Source organism: Bufo gargarizans, chromosome 4, assembly GCF_014858855.1.
Source record: "Bufo gargarizans isolate SCDJY-AF-19 chromosome 4, ASM1485885v1, whole genome shotgun sequence".
Lineage (NCBI taxonomy): Eukaryota > Metazoa > Chordata > Amphibia > Anura > Bufonidae > Bufo > Bufo gargarizans.
This window is the reverse complement of record NC_058083.1, coordinates 53,730,319-53,749,103: the sequence shown is the minus strand read 5'-3', so window position 1 is coordinate 53,749,103 and position 18,785 is coordinate 53,730,319. Positions and strand designations below refer to the sequence as shown.

Sequence of the window (18,785 nt, the reverse complement as noted above, 5' to 3'; positions counted from 1 at the left end):
ATTTTTCTCTAAAATGTCAGAAAAATAGACCACAAATGGGCAGGGTTAGGCAAATGTTTCTAGGAGGTGCTTCCTGGAGGTTTTGTGGGCATTCGTGGGTGGGACTTAAAATGTCCCACCCATGAGAATTCTAAAGTTGTAAAGTATGCACCAAACCAGGATACAAGCCCAAAGCAATAATGAAAATTGTGACCACCCATAGCCTGTAGTCTTAGGGAGAGAATCCATAGCTAGAGAAGATTCTTCTTCACTTTATTCCCTCCTTTTGGAGGAACACATTATAATTGGGCTCACCCTTCTTTGAAGGTAATATTGTGAGGTGTGTCGAGGACTCAGGTCCAAAATGAGGAAGGGAGAGGAACAAAGCCCGAGTTGGGGCCCCTTCAATTTAACCCTCATTTGAGTTGTGTGACTTCCAATGGCATCCATTCACTGTCCAGTGCACAAATCTATAATATCCCACCTCATCTGCCAGGAATCGCAACTTGTGTAGGAAGTTCTGTACCAATTTCAGCTTATCTTTCACTGTGTTTTTCTTCACCTGGGACCTCAAGGTCTTGGCCTGTGTCCCCATGTTTTCCTTGAAATATAAAAATAAGTGTAAGGACACAATAAAAGTTTAAGTGATAACGGGAGGCAAACACTATGTGATGGTGGTTACCAGTTCTCGCATGCAAGATTTCAGTCTCTCCCGGTCAAGTCTGGTCCGACAGTTCTGATTCTGGTCCTTGTTGGCCAGGGTGACAAAGCGGCTGCAGTGAAATAATATGAAGGAAAGTCATTGTATGGATTATATAATATATGCAGAGATTGACTCAAGGTATAACTTTCTGTAGACTGCTCAGTGGGTCTGTACTGAGGGCATAGCAATCGTTCTTGCAGTAGACTAATATGGCCACAAAGAGTAGCTTCCAAAGAAGGAGACCCTCACAGATCTCCACAATAGGTGACTCCTAAGAATTTGCAGGTGGGAAATTACAATTTTTCACTTTTTTGGTCAAACTTCAGGTGGAGATTTCCTTTAAAACCAATCAGGAGGCAAAGGTTACTGTAGTATCCTCTATTCCAGGTAGTGTTTGTCTGCTCACATCTCGGGTAGGAGAACATGGCCATGAACAAAACTTCTAAACCACTTCCAGCCACATTCTTAGGTATTAATATGAGTTGATTGTCCATAATCCTATAGTGCAACATACTCATAACATCTGCCTTCTAGATCCAGTGTATATGAGTAGATATCGTAGCTCCTATGGGACCCCTGAAGAAAGAAGCCACCACTTAGGTTGTTCCCATCTCCCTTCCAAATAGGCATTGAGACTGTACAGGGTTCCTACTGTCTCTTCCAAAAACTAGGATGGGTGATGGGTGGTAGGGAACAAACATGTGATGGCCTTGGGATCATTGAATAATAGTCCTGGAGTGGGGGGAACCAGTACTGGCAAAGGGGGAATGTATCTTCTCCCTGTCTCCACCTTCAAATGAGGAGCGCTGTAGTCAAACACATCATAAAGGTCCAGCCTGAAATCAGGTAGGACTAATATTTTCACCACTATGAAATAACAAATTGGTCTTTGTCTAGGACAATGGTTCAGTGCTGGTTTATTATCATACTTCTGAGATGGGACAACAGGGAGATTCTGAAATTTTTGGCCTTATGTCCCAGCCACTTACAATACAGAAACCCCCCCTCACTCCACCTTTGACATATAAATGGCAAATAGTGCATATAACCGCTTCATCAAAAATGTACAATAAAAACAGATACTTCAAACTAACACAGAAGCACTAAACAAAAACAGGCCCTAGACCAGACCCTTTACACATATACAGACTTCTCTTTAGGGTGTTTACAGAAAAACATGGCTGCAAGTGCCATACCTGTCCATTAGAAGTGGGTGGTATTGCTACTGAGCCTCATTAACTTCCAAAGATATCAACAGTATCCCCCATAACAGTGACCTCTACAGCACCCCGCCCCTTTAACAGTGAACTGCACAGTCCCCCATCCCTTAACACTGACCCCCCCCCAACAGTGCTCCGCCACTTTAAAATGGGACCTCCACAGCAGCCCATCCCCTTAACTTTGACCTTCACACAGCCCGGCTCTTTAACAGTAAGTTTCACAGCACCTCCACTCCCTTGACAGTGACCTCCTCAGGAGACCGCCCCCTCAACAGTGGCCTCCACAGTACCCCGCTGCCTTAACAGTGACCTCACAGTACCCCGCTGCCTTAACAGTGACCTCCACAGTATCCCGCTGCCTTAACAGTGGCCTCCACAGTATCCCGCTGCCTTATCAGTGACCTCACAGTACCCCGCTGCCTTATCAGTGACCTCACAGTACCCCGCTGCCTTAACAGTGACCTCCACAGTATCCCGCTGCCTTAACAGTGACCTCACAGTACCCCGCTGCCTTAACAGTGACCTCACAGTACCCCGCTGCCTTAACAGTGACCTCACAGTACCCCGCTGCCTTAACAGTGACCTCACAGTACCCCGCTGCCTTAACAGTGACCTCCACAGTATCCCGCTGCCTTAACAGTGACCTCACAGTACCCCGCTGCCTTAACAGTGACCTCCACAGTACCCCGCTGCCTTAACAGTGACCTCCACAGTATCCCGCTGCCTTAACAGTGACCTCACAGTACCCCGCTGCCTTAACAGTGACCTCACAGTACCCCGCTGCCTTAACAGTGACCTCCACAGTACCCCACTGCCTTAACAGTGACCTCACAGTACCCCGCTGCCTTAACAGTGACCTCACAGTACCCCGCTGCCTTAACAGTGACCTCACAGTACCCCGCTGCCTTAACAGTGACCTCCACAGTATCCCGCTCCCTTAACAGTGACCTCACAGTACCCCGCTGCCTTAGCAGTGACCTCACAGTACCCCGCTGCCTTACCAGTGACCTCCACAGTATCCCGCTCCCTTAACAGTGACCTCACAGTACCCCACTGCCTTAACAGTGACCTCCACAGTACCCCACTGCCTTAACAGTGACCTCCACAGTATCCCGCTGCCTTAACAGTGACCTCACAGTACCCCGCTGCCTTATCAGTGACCTCACAGTACCCCGCTGCCTTATCAGTGACCTCACAGTACCCCGCTGCCTTAACAGTGACCTCCACAGTATCCCGCTGCCTTAACAGTGACCTCACAGTACCCCGCTGCCTTAACAGTGACCTCACAGTACCCCGCTGCCTTAACAGTGACCTCCACAGTACCCCGCTGCCTTAACAGTGACCTCCACAGTATCCCGCTGCCTTAACAGTGACCTCACAGTACCCCGCTGCCTTAACAGTGACCTCACAGTATCCCGCTGCCTTAACAGTGACCTCCACAGTATCCCGCTGCCTTAACAGTGACCTCACAGTACCCCGCTGCCTTAACAGTGACCTCACAGTACCCCGCTGCCTTAACAGTGACCTCCACAGTACCCCGCTGCCTTAACAGTGACCTCACAGTACCCCGCTGCCTTAACAGTGACCTCCACAGTATCCCGCTGCTTTAACAGTGACCTCACAGTACCCCGCTGCCTTAACAGTGACCTCCACAGTATCCCGCTGCCTTAACAGTGACCTCACAGTATCCCGCTGCTTTAACAGTGACCTCACAGTATCCCGCTGCTTTAACAGTGACCTCACAGTACCCCGCTGCCTTAACAGTGACCTCCACAGTATCCCGCTGCCTTAACAGTGACCTCACAGTATCCCGCTGCCTTAACAGTGACCTCCACAGTATCCCGCTGCCTTAACAGTGACCTCACAGTATCCCGCTGCCTTAACAGTGACCTCACAGTATCCCGCTGCCTTAACAGTGACCTCCACAGTACCCCGCTGCCTTAACAGTGACCTCCACAGCAGTTGCCCCTTTAATAGTGGCCCCTGCCCCCTTAACAGTGACCTCCACGGCGCCCTGCCCCTTTAATGGTAGGGCTACACGACGTCATGTGTCGCGTCGCAGCTCGTCACATGTCGCAGTGCAACACCATAGACTATCATTATAAAAATTGTTGCGCGACATTGGTGCGACATCAATGTCACGCGACACATGTAGCCAGTGGCGTAACTACCGGGGAAGCAGCTGCTTCGGGGCCCGGCGCCCCGGCAGCGTTAGTTAAATATCGTGTTCAGGGCCCCTTCACAGCAGCCGCTAGTGTGATCTAATTTTACTGTCTGCTAAAGTCTCCTGGTCTGGGATCAGTGGCAAAGCATTTACCCTCACAGCCATAAAGGCTGCATTACAACTCATTGAAAAAAATATGAGACTTCTACTGTTATAGCTGGCTAATTGTACATCTATACACATGACAGCTGCCCAAACACACCTAGCACTGCTATATCTCTATATGACAGCTGTCCCTGCACACTCAGCTCTGCTATATCTCTATATATGACAGCTGCCCCAGCAAACCCAGCTCTACTACATCTATACACATGACAGCTACCGAAACACAGCCAGCTCTGCTACATCTATACACATGACAGCTGCCCCAACACACTCAGCTCTGCTATATCTCTATATATGACAGCTGCCCCAGCAAACCCAGCTCTACTACATCTATACACATGACAGCTGCCAAAACACAGTCAGCTCTGCTACATCTATACACATGACAGCTGCCCCCAACACACCCAGCACTGCTATATCTCTATATGACAGCTGTCCCAGCACAATCAGCTCTGCTATATCTCTATATATGACAGCTGCCCCAGCAAACCCAGCTCTACTACATCTATACACATGACAGCTACCGAAACACAGCCAGCTCTGCTACATCTATACACATGACAGCTGCCCCCAACACACTCAGCTCTGCTATATCTCTATATATGACAGCTGCCCCAGCAAACCCAGCTCTACTACATCTATACACATGACAGCTGCCGAAACACAGCCAGCTCTGCTACATCTATACACATGACAGCTGCCCCCAACACACTCAGCTCTGCTATATCTCTATATATGACAGCTGCCCCAGCAAACCCAGCTCTACTACATCTATACACATGACAGCTACCGAAACACAGCCAGCTCTGCTACATCTATACACATGACAGCTGCCCCCAACACACTCAGCTCTGCTATATCTCTATATATGACAGCTGCCCCAGCAAACCCAGCTCTACTACATCTATACACATGACAGCTGCCAAAACACAGTCAGCTCTGCTACATCTATACACATGACAGCTGCCCCAACACACCTAGCACTGCTATATCTCTATATGACAGCTGTCCCTGCACACTCAGCTCTGCTATATCTCTATATATGACAGCTGCCCCAGCAAACCCAGCTCTACTACATCTATACACATGACAGCTACCGAAACACAGCCAGCTCTGCTACATCTATACACATGACAGCTGCCCCCAACACACTCAGCTCTGCTATATCTCTATATATGACAGCTGCCCCAGCAAACCCAGCTCTACTACATCTATACACATGACAGCTGCCAAAACACAGTCAGCTCTGCTACATCTATACACATGACAGCTGCCCCAACACACCCAGCACTGCTATATCTCTATATGACAGCTGTCCCAGCACAATCAGCTCTGCTATATCTCTATATATGACAGCTGCCCCAGCAAACCCAGCTCTACTACATCTATACACATGACAGCTGCCGAAACACACCCAGCTCTGCTACATCTATACACATGACAGCTGCACCAGCACACTCAGCTCTACTATATCTCTATATATGACAACTGCCCCAGCAAACCCAGCTCTACTACATCTATACACATGACAGCTGCCGAAACACAGCCAGCTCTGCTACATCTATACACATGACAGCTGCCCCAGCACACTCAGCTCTGCTATATCTATATATATCTATCTACTGTATAGCAATACTTAGAGATATATAGATGTAGCAGAGCTGGGTGTGCTGGAGCAGCTGTCATATATAGAGATATAGCAGAGCTGAGTGTGCTGGGACAGCTGTCATATAGAGATATAGCAGTGCTGGGTGTGTTTGAGCAGCTGTCATATGCATAGATGTAGCAGAGCTGGGTTTGCTGGGGCAGCTATCATATAGAGATATAGCAGAGCTGAGTGTGCTGGAACAGCTGTCATATAGAGATATATCTGAGATACTGCTATATCTGTATATGACAGCTGTCTCAGCACATTCAGCTCTGCTATATCTCTATATATGAGCAGCTGTCATGTGTATAGATGTGAACCAGCTATAACAGTAGAAGTCTCATATTTTTTTCAGTGAGGAGCAAGGCAGCTGGTCTGGTCTAGTGGTTAGCTGCTTTGCCTCTGAAGCAGAAGGTCGTGGGTTCGAATCCCAGCAGAAGCTTTTTCTGAAATACAAGCACTGACTCCATATAAGGACATACAGGGCGGGACAGAATACAAGGCGGGACACAGGAAGAGGCTGCATCGCATCGCTGACATGGAGGTAAGTAGAAGTGTTTATTATTTATTTTTTTAATACCCGACTGTTACTGCCATGGGGGAGCGGGAGGCACCTGATACTGGCAGTGGCACCTGATACTGGCACATGGGGGGAGGGGGGTTGGCACCTGATACTGGCACCTGGGGGGGGAGGGGGGTTGGCACCTGATACTGGCACATGGGGGGGAAGAGGCACCTGATACTGGCACATGGGGGGGAGAGGGGTTGGCACCTGATACTGGCATAGGGGGGGAGAGTGGCACCTGATACTGGCATAGGGGGGGGGGGAGAGAGTGGCACCTGATACTGGCATAGGGGGGGAGGGAGAGTGGCACCTGATACTGGCATATGGGGGGGGGAGAGTGGCACCTGATACTGGCACCTGGGGGGGAGGGGGGGTTGGCACCTGATACTGGCACATGGGGGGGAAGAGGCACCTCATACTGGCACATGGGGGGGAGAGGGGTTGGCATCTGATACTGGCATATAGGGTGGGGGGGGAGGGAGAGAGGCACTTGATACTGGCACTTTTTTTGTGGGGGGGGGGAGATGGCACTATGATACTGGGACATGGGGGGGGGGGAGAGGCACCTGATACTGGCACCTGGAGGGGAGAGGGGGGGGGGTTGGCACTTGATACTGGCACATGGGGGGGGGAGAGGAACCTGATACTGGCACATGGGGAGGGGGAGGGAGAGAGGCACTTGATATTGGCACTTTTTTTTGGGGGGGGGGGAGATGGCAGTTGGCACTATGATACTGGGACATGGGGGGGAGGAGAGAGGCACTTGATACTGGCATGTGTGTGGGGGGGGGTTGGCACTATGATACTGGCACATGGGGGGGAGAGGCACTTAATACTGGCACTTTTTTGGGGGGAGATGGCACTATGATAATGGGACATGGGGGGGAAGAGAGAGGCACTTGATACTGGCACATGGGGGGGTTTGGCACTATGATACTGGCACATGGGGGGTGGGAAGGAGAGAGGCACTTGATACTGGCACATGTGGGGAGATGGCACTATGATACTGGGACATGTGGGGGGGGGAGAGGCACTTGATACTGGCACATGATGGGGGGGCATCTATGGGGACACTTACTGGCACATTATTGGGGGGCATTATGGGGGACACTAGGCCGGCAGCCTATCAGAGGCCGGACACTGAGGGGCATCTACCGGGGCACTATATATGGGGCATTTTATACTGGTACATTATGGGGGGCACTAGCAGGAAGGGGGGAGAGGAGCACTATGGGGGAATTTACCGGGGGCACGATATAGGGGCATTTTATACTGGCACATTATGGGGGCACTATGGGGACATTAGCTCAACTGGGGGCATTACAAGGGGGTATTTTTGCACTGTCACATTATAAGGAGAATTATTTCTACTGGGGGGGCATTATGGTGGGCTTTATTACTCCCCCATGGTATGACCCCCTAGTAGCAGCACCGGCCTCTCCCTGCTTTGCTATCCCACTGCCCCTTCTCCAAATACTTATTATGAAATCTTTCTCATTAGGATAAAACACAACATCAGCTCCGCCGAGCCCCCGGCCAAAGTGTGGAAGTGGCGTCCGAGATCCCCAAGGGCAAAGCCAAGTAACTGTAAGTGTTCATATGAAATATGTTTATGTTATACACACATAGCATACACCGTGCCCCACAATGTACAGTATACCTCTATATTGTGCCCCACAATGTACAGTATACTGCTACACTGTGCCACACAATATACAGTATACCGCTACACTGTGCCACACAATATACAGTATACCTCTACACTGTGCCCCACAATATACAGTATACCTCTATATTGTGCCCCACAATGTACAGTATACTGCTACACTGTGCCACACAATATACAGTATACCGCTACACTGTGCCACACAATATACAGTATACCTCTACACTGTGCCCCACAATATACAGTATACCTCTATATTGTGCCCCACAATATACAGTATACTGCTACACTGTGCCCCACAATATACAGTATACCTCCACACTGTGCCCCACAATATACAGTATACCTCTACACTGTTCCACACAATATACAGTATACCGCTACACTGTGCCCCACAATATACAGTATGCCTCTACACTGTGCCCCACAATATACAGTATACCTCTACACTGTGCCCCACAATATACAGTATGCCTCTACACTGTGCCCCACAATATACAGTATACCGCTACACTGTGCCCCACAATATACAGTATACCGCTACACTGTGCCCCACAATATACAGTATACCTCTACACTGTGCCTCACAATATACAGTATACCGCTACACTGTGCCCCACAATATACAGTATACCTCTACACTGTGCCCCACAATATACAGTATACCGCTACACTGTGCCCCACAATATACAGTATACCGCTACACTGTGCCCCACAATATACAGTATACCGCTACACTGTGCCCCACAATATACAGTATACCGCTACACTGTGCCCCACAATATACAGTATACCTCTACACTGTGCCCCACAATATACAGTATACCTCTACACTGTGCCCCACAATATACACCTCTACACTGTGCCCCACAATATACAGTATACCTCTACACTGTGCCCCACAATATACAGTATGCCTCTACACTGTGCCCCACAATATACAGTATACCGCTACACTGTGCCCCACAATATACAGTATACCGCTACACTGTGCCCCACAATATACAGTATACCTCTACACTGTGCCTCACAATATACAGTATACCGCTACACTGTGCCCCACAATATACAGTATACCTCTACACTGTGCCCCACAATATACAGTATACCGCTACACTGTGCCCCACAATATACAGTATACCGCTACACTGTGCCCCACAATATACAGTATACCGCAACACTGTGCTCCACAATATACAGTATACCGCTACACTGTGCCCCACAATATACAGTATACCGCTACACTGTGCCCCACAATATACAGTATACCGCTACACTGTGCTCCACAATATACAGTATACCGCTACACTGTGCCACACAATATACAGTATACCGCTACACTGTGCCAAAGGAGTGGGGTTTACACAGGAGGAGGGAGATGCGAAGCGCGCTGGGGGGGGCCCTTACAAATATTTGCTGTGGGGCCCAGTCACTTCTAGTTACGCCCCTGCATGTAGCAGTGTAGTTGTGCCCTATGTGTCGTGCAACTTAGTGTCGTCGTGTAGCCCTAGCCTAAATCTGACCTACAGGAGTGAAAAAAAATGGCTGGGTTGTTATGGAAACCTGCAATAAAACTGTGTATGTGGAGACAAAGGGCCTGCGAGCTTCTATTAGATGATAAGGGACATGTGATTGTGTGTATGGCAGTTGGGATATGAAGAGAAAGACTTGCAGGCTTGTATTGTCTAATGCAGGTCATTTTTGGGGAATATCTCGAGAACGGTACGTCCTAGAGAGCTGAGACCCGGTCTAAAACCTTCCCGGACACCTGATGTACCTGTGTGCCAAATTTGGTGAAGATCGGTCCAGTCGTTTGTTAGCGCATAAAGAACAGACAGACAGACGTCGGGACAGACAGAAACTCATTGTGTACCGGCATGTTACCTCCACAGTATTCTTTTCCAGATAGTAAGTGATATGTCATCAAGTTTAGTAGAAATTGATTGATGAGTGTTACAGAGCAATATGTGTGCAGCAAAAACAGCATACAAGCTCCATGCAGCTGCTGTGTAGGGGCGGATGACCCCCACAAGATTTCTTTCCAGGTAGCAAGGGATGTGTAGACCAAGTTTTGTTGAAATCGATGGTTGTGTTTTTGAGTGATCGTGGAACATACATACATATATACACACATACGTCCTTCTTTATATATAGAGAATAAATCTATCCTTGGAGGCAAAGTGTAATAATAAACATTACATGATTTATTCCAGCTCTCTGCCTTCCATTGGGTCTCATGTAATCATTTCATGCATTTACTGGGTGCTGCATACAGAAAGATTGATTCCCTTCTAAGGGATCGCCAGAGGTCACTGAGTCCTCCAAAGTATATCTAGATGACCTCTAGGGGGCAGCACAGGAGGCTTATAAAATGAGCCACATATAATTGTCCCTAGCTCCATCAATAGTTATGCACTATGCTTTTTCTTTTTTTTTATAACTTTTCTCAGATACTATATTGACTCTCTTTCTCCAACCCTCATATATCCAGCATACATTATAACGTGCAGTTTAATCAGGGGCAGATTGGGAATTTCCTGGAAAAAACCCTAAAAGTGTTGTAGGTGGGTTCAAACTGACTGAAGACAGGCAAAAACAAGTAGGCGGAAACAACCAAAGTGGGTGGGGCCTCCAATACTGTACCGCCCCAGCAGAACCGAATACCACAGGACAGCACAAAATACTGCCACCCTCATCACAGTATTCAACTGTATCACCACCATCAGAACAGTAATACATGAGAGCACCTGCAGCCGTTGAGCATCAGACGGTTATGTACCTGATGTACGGCCATCAAGAGGGTTTGAGTGGCCCCCTGAGCATCGGCTCACCGGGAAATTTCCCTGTAAGGTCTATGGCCAATCCGCTCCTCAGTTTAATGTGGAGCTAAAACAAAGTGTGACACCCTGACACCCCAGATCTGCAGAGATCCTCCATGTGGAACGTACTGATAGGACTTGTGAGAAATTAGATAATATGGGATCCCGCCGGCTACGCCAGATTGTAAAGCAAGCAAGGAGAATTGTGGGTTATTAAAAACATCTACAAAGTCACTTTGATATATTTCCTATTATTTTATGAGATATATTCACATACTCAGTCTTTTCAAGCTCAAAAAATTGTGGATGATGAAAGGTAGAGATCATGGTGAACACTATGGGCCAATACAAGAATTATATAGTAAATCTGAATGACCTCTAGGGGGCAGCGCAGGAGGCTCATAACATGAAGCACTATAACTGTCCTCAGCTCTGTCAGTAGGAGTTTTGCAGTACGCACTTTTTTTAAAAACGTTTCCCAGTCACTGACTCTTTCTCCGACCCATATATACATTGTAATGAGGCAGAGTTAAAAAATAAGTGTGATACCCTGACACCGCAGATCCGCAGAGATCTTCCATGTGGGGCGCACTGATAGGATTGAGCCTCGGTGTATATTTGTGAGAAATAAGATAAAGAACTCTCTTTAGGATTTTATGGGATCCCGCCGGCTACGCCAGATTTTAAAGCAAGCAACGAAAATTGTGGGCTATCAAAAACATCTGCAAAGTCACCTAGGTCTAGTCCTCATCATCTGTGGGATATAGTCACATACTGAGTTGTGTTGAGCGAACTGTTTTTTTAAGTTCGGCGTCTAAAGTTCGGGTTTGGGTTATCGAAGAATCCCGTTATGGATTCCGCTACCTCGGACCAAAACGGAATTTAGAATACATAACGGGATTCTTCGATAACCCGAACTTTAGACGCCGAACTTAAAAAACAAGTTAGCTCAACACTAATACTGAGTTTTTTCAGGGTCAAGGCTCCTGGTCTGTTCTTGTATACGACATATCCTGCATACAAGTGATCTATACGGTATGCTTACAAGCAGCTACTACTGAGTTCCTCCAGAACCCCCCGCAGCCTCCGTTCCGGATATGGCTTCTCTGTCTTTATCATCTCATGGACGTCATTCAAACCTTCCTCCTGTTCGGGGCAGAAGAGAGATCACTTTATTTGGTACATACAATTGACACAAGTGAATTTTTCAAGGGGTTCGGGGGAACAACCATTGCTGTGTATATACTGTCCAGAAACTGTAAGATGGACGATTCTTCTAAATTTCGACCCCCCCCCCCCCACCTCATTAGCTCTCAGGGGTTCAGCTAATGGGATTCTGAGACAATAACTCCAAGTACAGCATCCACATGACACATACATTACTGCTGCCTCAAGACGTCGCTGCGCGTTCCCTCCGTTAGCAATTATAAGGTCCCAGTTACAGGATCATTGAAGGTAATTGGAATCCACAGGAACATCTCTGGGAGAGGATGAGGCAATCTGGCGGAAGCCCTTTATTAACCCTTCTTTCTATGGACACCCCGGTCGCCCCATCATCCAACACTCCCCCCATAGAAATCCACTTTTCTCTAGCACTTAAAGAAATATTCAATTTCCAGGAAATAAATGTAATACTTTGTATAATGAACGTTGATACAATATACTGTGCTTTCCAGTTTGTAAGAACTCTGCTTGCTGTCTTTCAGACATGTTGAAAATTATTAGGAAACTGAATGTGGAAGTTGAAGACATTTTTTCATTGTACAAAGATGATGCCTTTTTCCTCTTTAAAATAGAATACCCCTTTAAGAACCGTGAATTAGATCTTGGAAGACAAGTGGGTAGGTATGGTGGACATGTGTCTCAAGGCTTGGGGGGCACTTTCTAGAAGTTTTATCTATTGGGGAGAACATGGGGCAGAGCAGTGGCATCTGGATGGAGCGCTGCTGTGGGGCATGAGAGCCCATGGCTCCCTGCCGTGCTATTTACCCACACATACCAGAGGCATATTAGCACAGCAGCCTATGAGAGGGAGCATCTACAGTGCAGGCGCAGTGACATCATCATGCTCGCCTGTGCTGGACGCCAGACGCTCAGGCAGCAGGTCGGAAGAGTCCCATAGCCTGCACCGCTAAAGACAGCAAGAATTACATGAATATTGTATTATGGGGGCACTATTACTAATTAGGGCCATCCGGAGCAGCACTATTACTAATATGGTCACAAACAGAGGCACTTTTACTAACAGAGGCACCCTGGGGGAGAATCATTACTATTGGGGGCATTATGGGGAAGCACTATTATTAATGGAACACGCTGGGGAAGTACTATAATTAATCGGGACACTCTGGGGAAGCACATTGGGGCACTCGTAGGGAGAATCATAACTATTGTGGGCACAATGGGGAAGCACTATTATTAATGGGGCACTTAGGAAGAATCATTACTATTGGGGGCATTAAGGGTGCTATAATTATTGAGTGAACTCTGGGGGAGAAACATTACTACTGGGAGGCACTATGGGGGAGCACTATTATTAATGGGGGCACTCTGGGGGAGAAGCATTACTATTTGGGACACTCTGGGGAAGTATTACCACTTGTGGCCATTTTGTGGGCACTCAATATGGGGAGGCACACTGCACAGTTACAAATGGGGACACTATGGGGGAGCACTGTAAACGTTGGGGCATTGCCTTGCACTGTTTTGGCAGTGTCACTGTTATTTATTCTGGGCACTTAGGGGGGCAATATTACTGTCATGAGCACTATCAGCTCAGCGCTATGGCACCATTTACTGTAGGGGCAGAGAAACCTTGCTCCACCCTTGAGCTGTGCCCCATCTCCTCGTCTCTTGCCCTTATGCCCGCTCCATATTGACCCCCATTGCTTCTCTGGTCTACAGTGTGGGCACCCTCTGACCAGTGAATCCCGACTGACCAGCTTGTCTGCGATCTTATCCATGATATTGGCATTGTACAGTCTTCTCCTCTGGTCCTGCCACCAGCTTTTAATGTAGATACAAGGCTTCTTGTCAAAGTAGGGCAAGTGGAAGTAATTTCTGAAGATGAGAAGTAAGACACACGTCAGAGAGAAGTGGACGGTCTGGGAATTCCTATAGTGAGATCAAGACACAATCCTGAGGCAGCCAAGCTGTGGCAGATATCTACCACCACTTCTTGCTCTCCCTACAGATGACAATCACCTGTCTGTTATAAATGGCTTCATCGGGGGGGAGCTGGAGACGGACTGCATCTCCCCATCATCATCCGCTTCATCCTCACTGGAGTTCTGTAATAGTTCTGTCTCCTCCTCCACGCCGTCACCTCCTTCCTTCTTCTTCCTAATACTTGGCCTCGTGGTCCCGTCAACTTGGTTACCATAATTACCTACAAAGATAGCAGATTTATCTCTATGATTGTACAGGGTATATGGAGCACCTTCCTGCATGGAGCTGTTATGATGGTGGTTCTCACATAGCACCATAAATGTATGTGGTGGGATGTTGAGGACTCAGGAGAAGTCCTCACATCATTAACAGTAGGTATCAGATATAACAACTTAGTGATAACTTTCTGCGACTGCAGAAATCCAGGACAATATGTGACGATAAATATTAAGTAATAATCAGGAAGAATCACCTATTGTAACTTCAAAGTTGATCGGCTTGTCCCCGCTTTTGCGATCGACCATGGTGGCTTCCAAAAAAGCTCCGAAAAGAAAGAACTCCTCCATCTTTCCTGTGCAGTTCTAAGGGAATATCAGAAATGAAATCAACAGTTAAACACAAGTCTTGCATGATCAGTGAATAGAATTTCTGCATTTCATTTATATACAATTTTGGCCTCCTGCAGCCACCACAAGGGGAGCTCAGGAGTTTCCATATACATTGACCTCAGTGATAGCACAGTCTGCATTAATCTCCTGAGCTCCCTCTAGTGGTGGCTGTATATATCTGTATGTAGTAATCTCCTGAGCTCCCTCTAGTGGTGGCTGTATATATCTGTATGTAGTAATCTCCTGAGCTCCCTCTAGTGGTAGCTGTATATATCTGTATGCAGTAATCTCCTGAGATCTCTCTAGTGGTGGCTGTATATATCTGTATGCTGTAATCTCCTGAGCTCCCTCTAGTGGTGGATGTATATATCTGTATGCAGTAATCTCCTGAGCTCCCTCTAGTGGTGGCTGTATATATTTGTATACAGTAATCTCCTGAGCTCCCTCTAGTGGTGGCTGTATATATCTGTATACAGTAATCTCCTGAGCTCCCTCTAGTGGTGGCTGTATATATCTGTATGTAGTAATCTCCTGAGCTCCCTCTAGTGGTGGCTGTATATATCTGTATACAGTAATCTCCTGAGCTCCCTCTAGTGGTGGCTGTATATATCTGTATGCTGTAATCTCCTGAGCTCCATCTAGTGGTGGCTGTATATATCTGTATACAGTAATCTCCTGAGCTCCCTCTAGTGGTGGCTGTATATATCTGTATACAGTAATCTCCTGAGCTACCTCTAGTGGTGGCTGTATATGTCTGTATACAGTAATCTCCTGAGGTCCCTCTAGTAGTGGCTGTATATATCTGTATGCAGTAATCTCCTGAGCTCCCTCTAGTGGTGGCTGTATATATCTGTATGCAGTAATCTCCTAAAATCCCTCTAGTGGTGGCTGTATATATCTGTATGCAGTAATCTACTGATGCCCCCCTAGTGGTGGTTGTATATATATCTGTATGTAGTAATCTCCTGAGCTCCCTCTAGTGGTCGCTGTATATATCTGTATGTAGTAATCTCCTGAGCTCCCTCTAGTGGTGGCTGTATATATCTGTATGTAGTAATCTCCTGAGCTCCCTCTAGTGGTCGCTGTATATATCTGTATGTAGTAATCTCCTGAGCTCCCTCTAGTGGTGGCTGTATATATCTGTATACAGTAATCTCCTGAGCTCCCTCTAGTGGTCGCTGTATATATCTGTATGTAGTAATCTCCTGAGCTTCCTCTAGTGGTGACTGTATATATCTGTATGCAGTAATCTCCTGAGCTCCCTCTAGTGGTGTCTGTATATATCTGTATGCAGTAATCTCCTGAGCTCCCTCTAGTGGTGGCTGTATATATCTGTATGTAGTAATCTCCTGAGCTCCCTCTAGTGGTGGCTGTTTATATCTGTATGCAGTAATCTCCTGAGCTTCCTCTAGTGGTGTCTGTATATATCTGTATACAGTAATCTCCTGAGCTCCCTCTAGTGGTTGCTGTATATATCTGTATGCAGTAATCTCCTGAGCTCCCTCTAGTGGTGGTTGTATATATCTGTATGCAGTAATCTCCTGAGCTCCCTCTAGTGGTGGCTGTATATATCTGTATGCAGTAATCTCCTGGACTCCCTCTAATAGTGGTTGTATATATCTGTATGCAGTAATCTCCTGAGCTCCCTCTAGTGGTGGCTGTATATATCTGTATGCAGTAATCTCCTGGACTCCCTCTAATAGTGGTTGTATATGCATCTGTATGCAATAAGCCCCTATGCTACTCCTTAGTGATGGCTGTAGTCATTCACCAGCAGCTTGAGAAGCAACGGTTGGAGATAATTTTTCTAGAGCATTAATGAACAGCAACTCTTACATCAGGCACTGGGGGCGCTCCTTCTACTTGCACCTCTGTTGAACTGGTTAGCTCCGGAGAAGTTGTGTCTAAAATCTCCACTGCAAGACTTAATAGTAATCGGGCACGGAAGGAGACCCCTTCTCCGAGCCCCTCGTTCAGATCCTGGTGTTCATCCATCAGTGTGTAATTCCGCGTAGAGCCGTACATGTTCACCCAGGCCGGGCCTAGGGTTGGGAGGAAACCTATGGAGGAGAGAGAATGTGGGAAATTTGCTGCTGCCGATACAAATTACACAAGAATGATTCCCACTCTGCTAATTATGTCCGGTTCTTTAGAAAAACCCAAACTCCAGGCAGATGCTGGATTGGATCTCTGAACCTCAGTTCTGCGCAGGTAAAGTGCCAAGATCCAGGGAAAATTAAGACTTTCTGCAGGTTTCTCCACCTGTAGATCAACTCTTCAAACACATAAGTGTTTGCCCAAAGTAGACTACCCCTTTAAGGTATGAATGTCTCTACAGAGAATCAGTGGTTTAGTCTGGTCATAGAAGTCCTTGTGATTTACATAAAGGGGTGAATGGGTCCACAGTGCTACACGGGAACAGTACAGAGTCCCCCATGAAGGCACTTGATGCTTGTGCTTGTATTTGGCCTTCATTCCTCCATGGTTGACTTTACCTTTGTCGCCCTCGTTAGAGATTTTTCGCAGGTCTATGAAGTGGGTCCCGATGGCGACATCGTTCACCTTGTCAGAGTCCCTGATCTGTATCTTCATTCTTTTGCACAGAGGAGGAAACATCTCTGTGAATATTATCTGCTCGTTCCACATGGGCTCATAGCTGCTTTTCTGGACTGACGTCTTACCCTGGTGGGCGGAAGGAGAGGCTGATGAGCGAAGGGCTAGCAGAACATTACAATGTCTTCTACATTGGGTTATAGGATTTTTTTGGGAGGTGACTGGTTAGTGGCACCAGGTATATCATTATGGGGCTACAACACCAAGATTCCATGGATCCACTGAACACCAGGGATAGTTTTATTAACCCCTTCGATGCTAGGGATATAACTGGACACAGGAGAAAATAATTATTAACTTGCTAGAGTACAAGGATATAATTAATACCTACTGGACACCAAGGGTATACATAATGGGATATATTTATTAACCAACTAGACACCAGGGATATAGCTATCAACCAAGTGGACACCAGAGCTATATATGATGGACAGCAGAGATACAGTTATCAACCCACTGGACACCAGGGATATATTTACAAAAGCATTGGACCCTAGGGATACACTAGGAACAAATTTGTCTGCCCAATGGACACCAGGGATACATTAGCTTACTTACAGAAGGATTACTTGTATCTAGTTCTGCTAGAATGGAGTTAGTGGTACGACCTTCTGATATTACGGAGGTACCAGGATGAGGCCTCATACAGATAAGGCAGAACTCCAGACGCTATAATCCTTGTAGTCAATGATGCATTTAACTCCTGATGTTAATGTGCAGAACTGTAAGGACTTTGCCCAAGTGCCAGGTGGTCAGAAAAATGGCTTGAAAACCCCCTTGGTTTGGCAACAAGCCAGAGCCCTGGCCATCTCTGTTCGGTTGGGGTTCTCCATGCACGTATTCTACTTATTTCAATTTTTCACTCGTAATTGGTGTTTAGCAAATGTGGTGCCAATATTCAAAAAGGGTCCAAAAACAGAGCCTGGAAACTATAGGCCGGTAAGTGTAACATCTGTTGTGGGTAAATTGTTTGAAGGTTTTCTGAGAGATGCTATGTTAGAGGATCTCAACGGAAATAAGCAAATAACGCCATATCAGCATGGCTTCGTGAGGGATCGGTCATGTCAGACTAATTTAATCAGTTTCTATGAGGAGGTAAGTTCTAGACTTGACAGCGGCGAATCAATGGATGTCGTGTATCTGGACTTCTCCAAAGCATTTGACACTGTGCCACATAAAAGGTTAGTATATAAAATGAGAATGCTCGGACTGGGAGAAAACGTCTGTATGTGGGTAAGTAACTGGCTCAGTGATAGAAAACAGAGGGTGGTTATTAACGGTACATAATAATCACATAAGGTGATGTATTAACCTGTTCACTACCAGCGATATGTAAACATGGCACTCGCTTGCACGTGCAGTGGGCGCCATGGCGGGCAGATCTCTGCTGTTTCAAAGAGCAGAGACCTGTGGCTAATTACCGTGAATGGCAATAATGCTGATCGCGGTAATTAAATGCTTTAGAAT

At 46.9% G+C, this 18,785-nt stretch overlaps 1 protein-coding gene across 2 annotated transcripts in view; it reads right to left on the bottom strand.

Moving 5' to 3' along the window:
* The window catches only part of OTOF (otoferlin), a 276,809-nt gene that overhangs the window by 34,003 nt on the left and 224,021 nt on the right, over nucleotides 1-18,785 (bottom strand). For both annotated transcript variants that reach the window (XM_044289341.1, XM_044289343.1), the window contains 8 exons: nucleotides 17,201-17,387; nucleotides 16,542-16,765; nucleotides 14,570-14,678; nucleotides 14,134-14,317; nucleotides 13,869-13,989; nucleotides 11,975-12,075; nucleotides 662-752; nucleotides 464-580 (listed from right to left, as the gene is read on the bottom strand). In XM_044289341.1, the coding sequence (XP_044145276.1) occupies nucleotides 464-580; nucleotides 662-752; nucleotides 11,975-12,075; nucleotides 13,869-13,989; nucleotides 14,134-14,317; nucleotides 14,570-14,678; nucleotides 16,542-16,765; nucleotides 17,201-17,387 (1,134 nt within the window). The remainder of the gene's footprint in view (nucleotides 1-463; nucleotides 581-661; nucleotides 753-11,974; nucleotides 12,076-13,868; nucleotides 13,990-14,133; nucleotides 14,318-14,569; nucleotides 14,679-16,541; nucleotides 16,766-17,200; nucleotides 17,388-18,785) is intronic.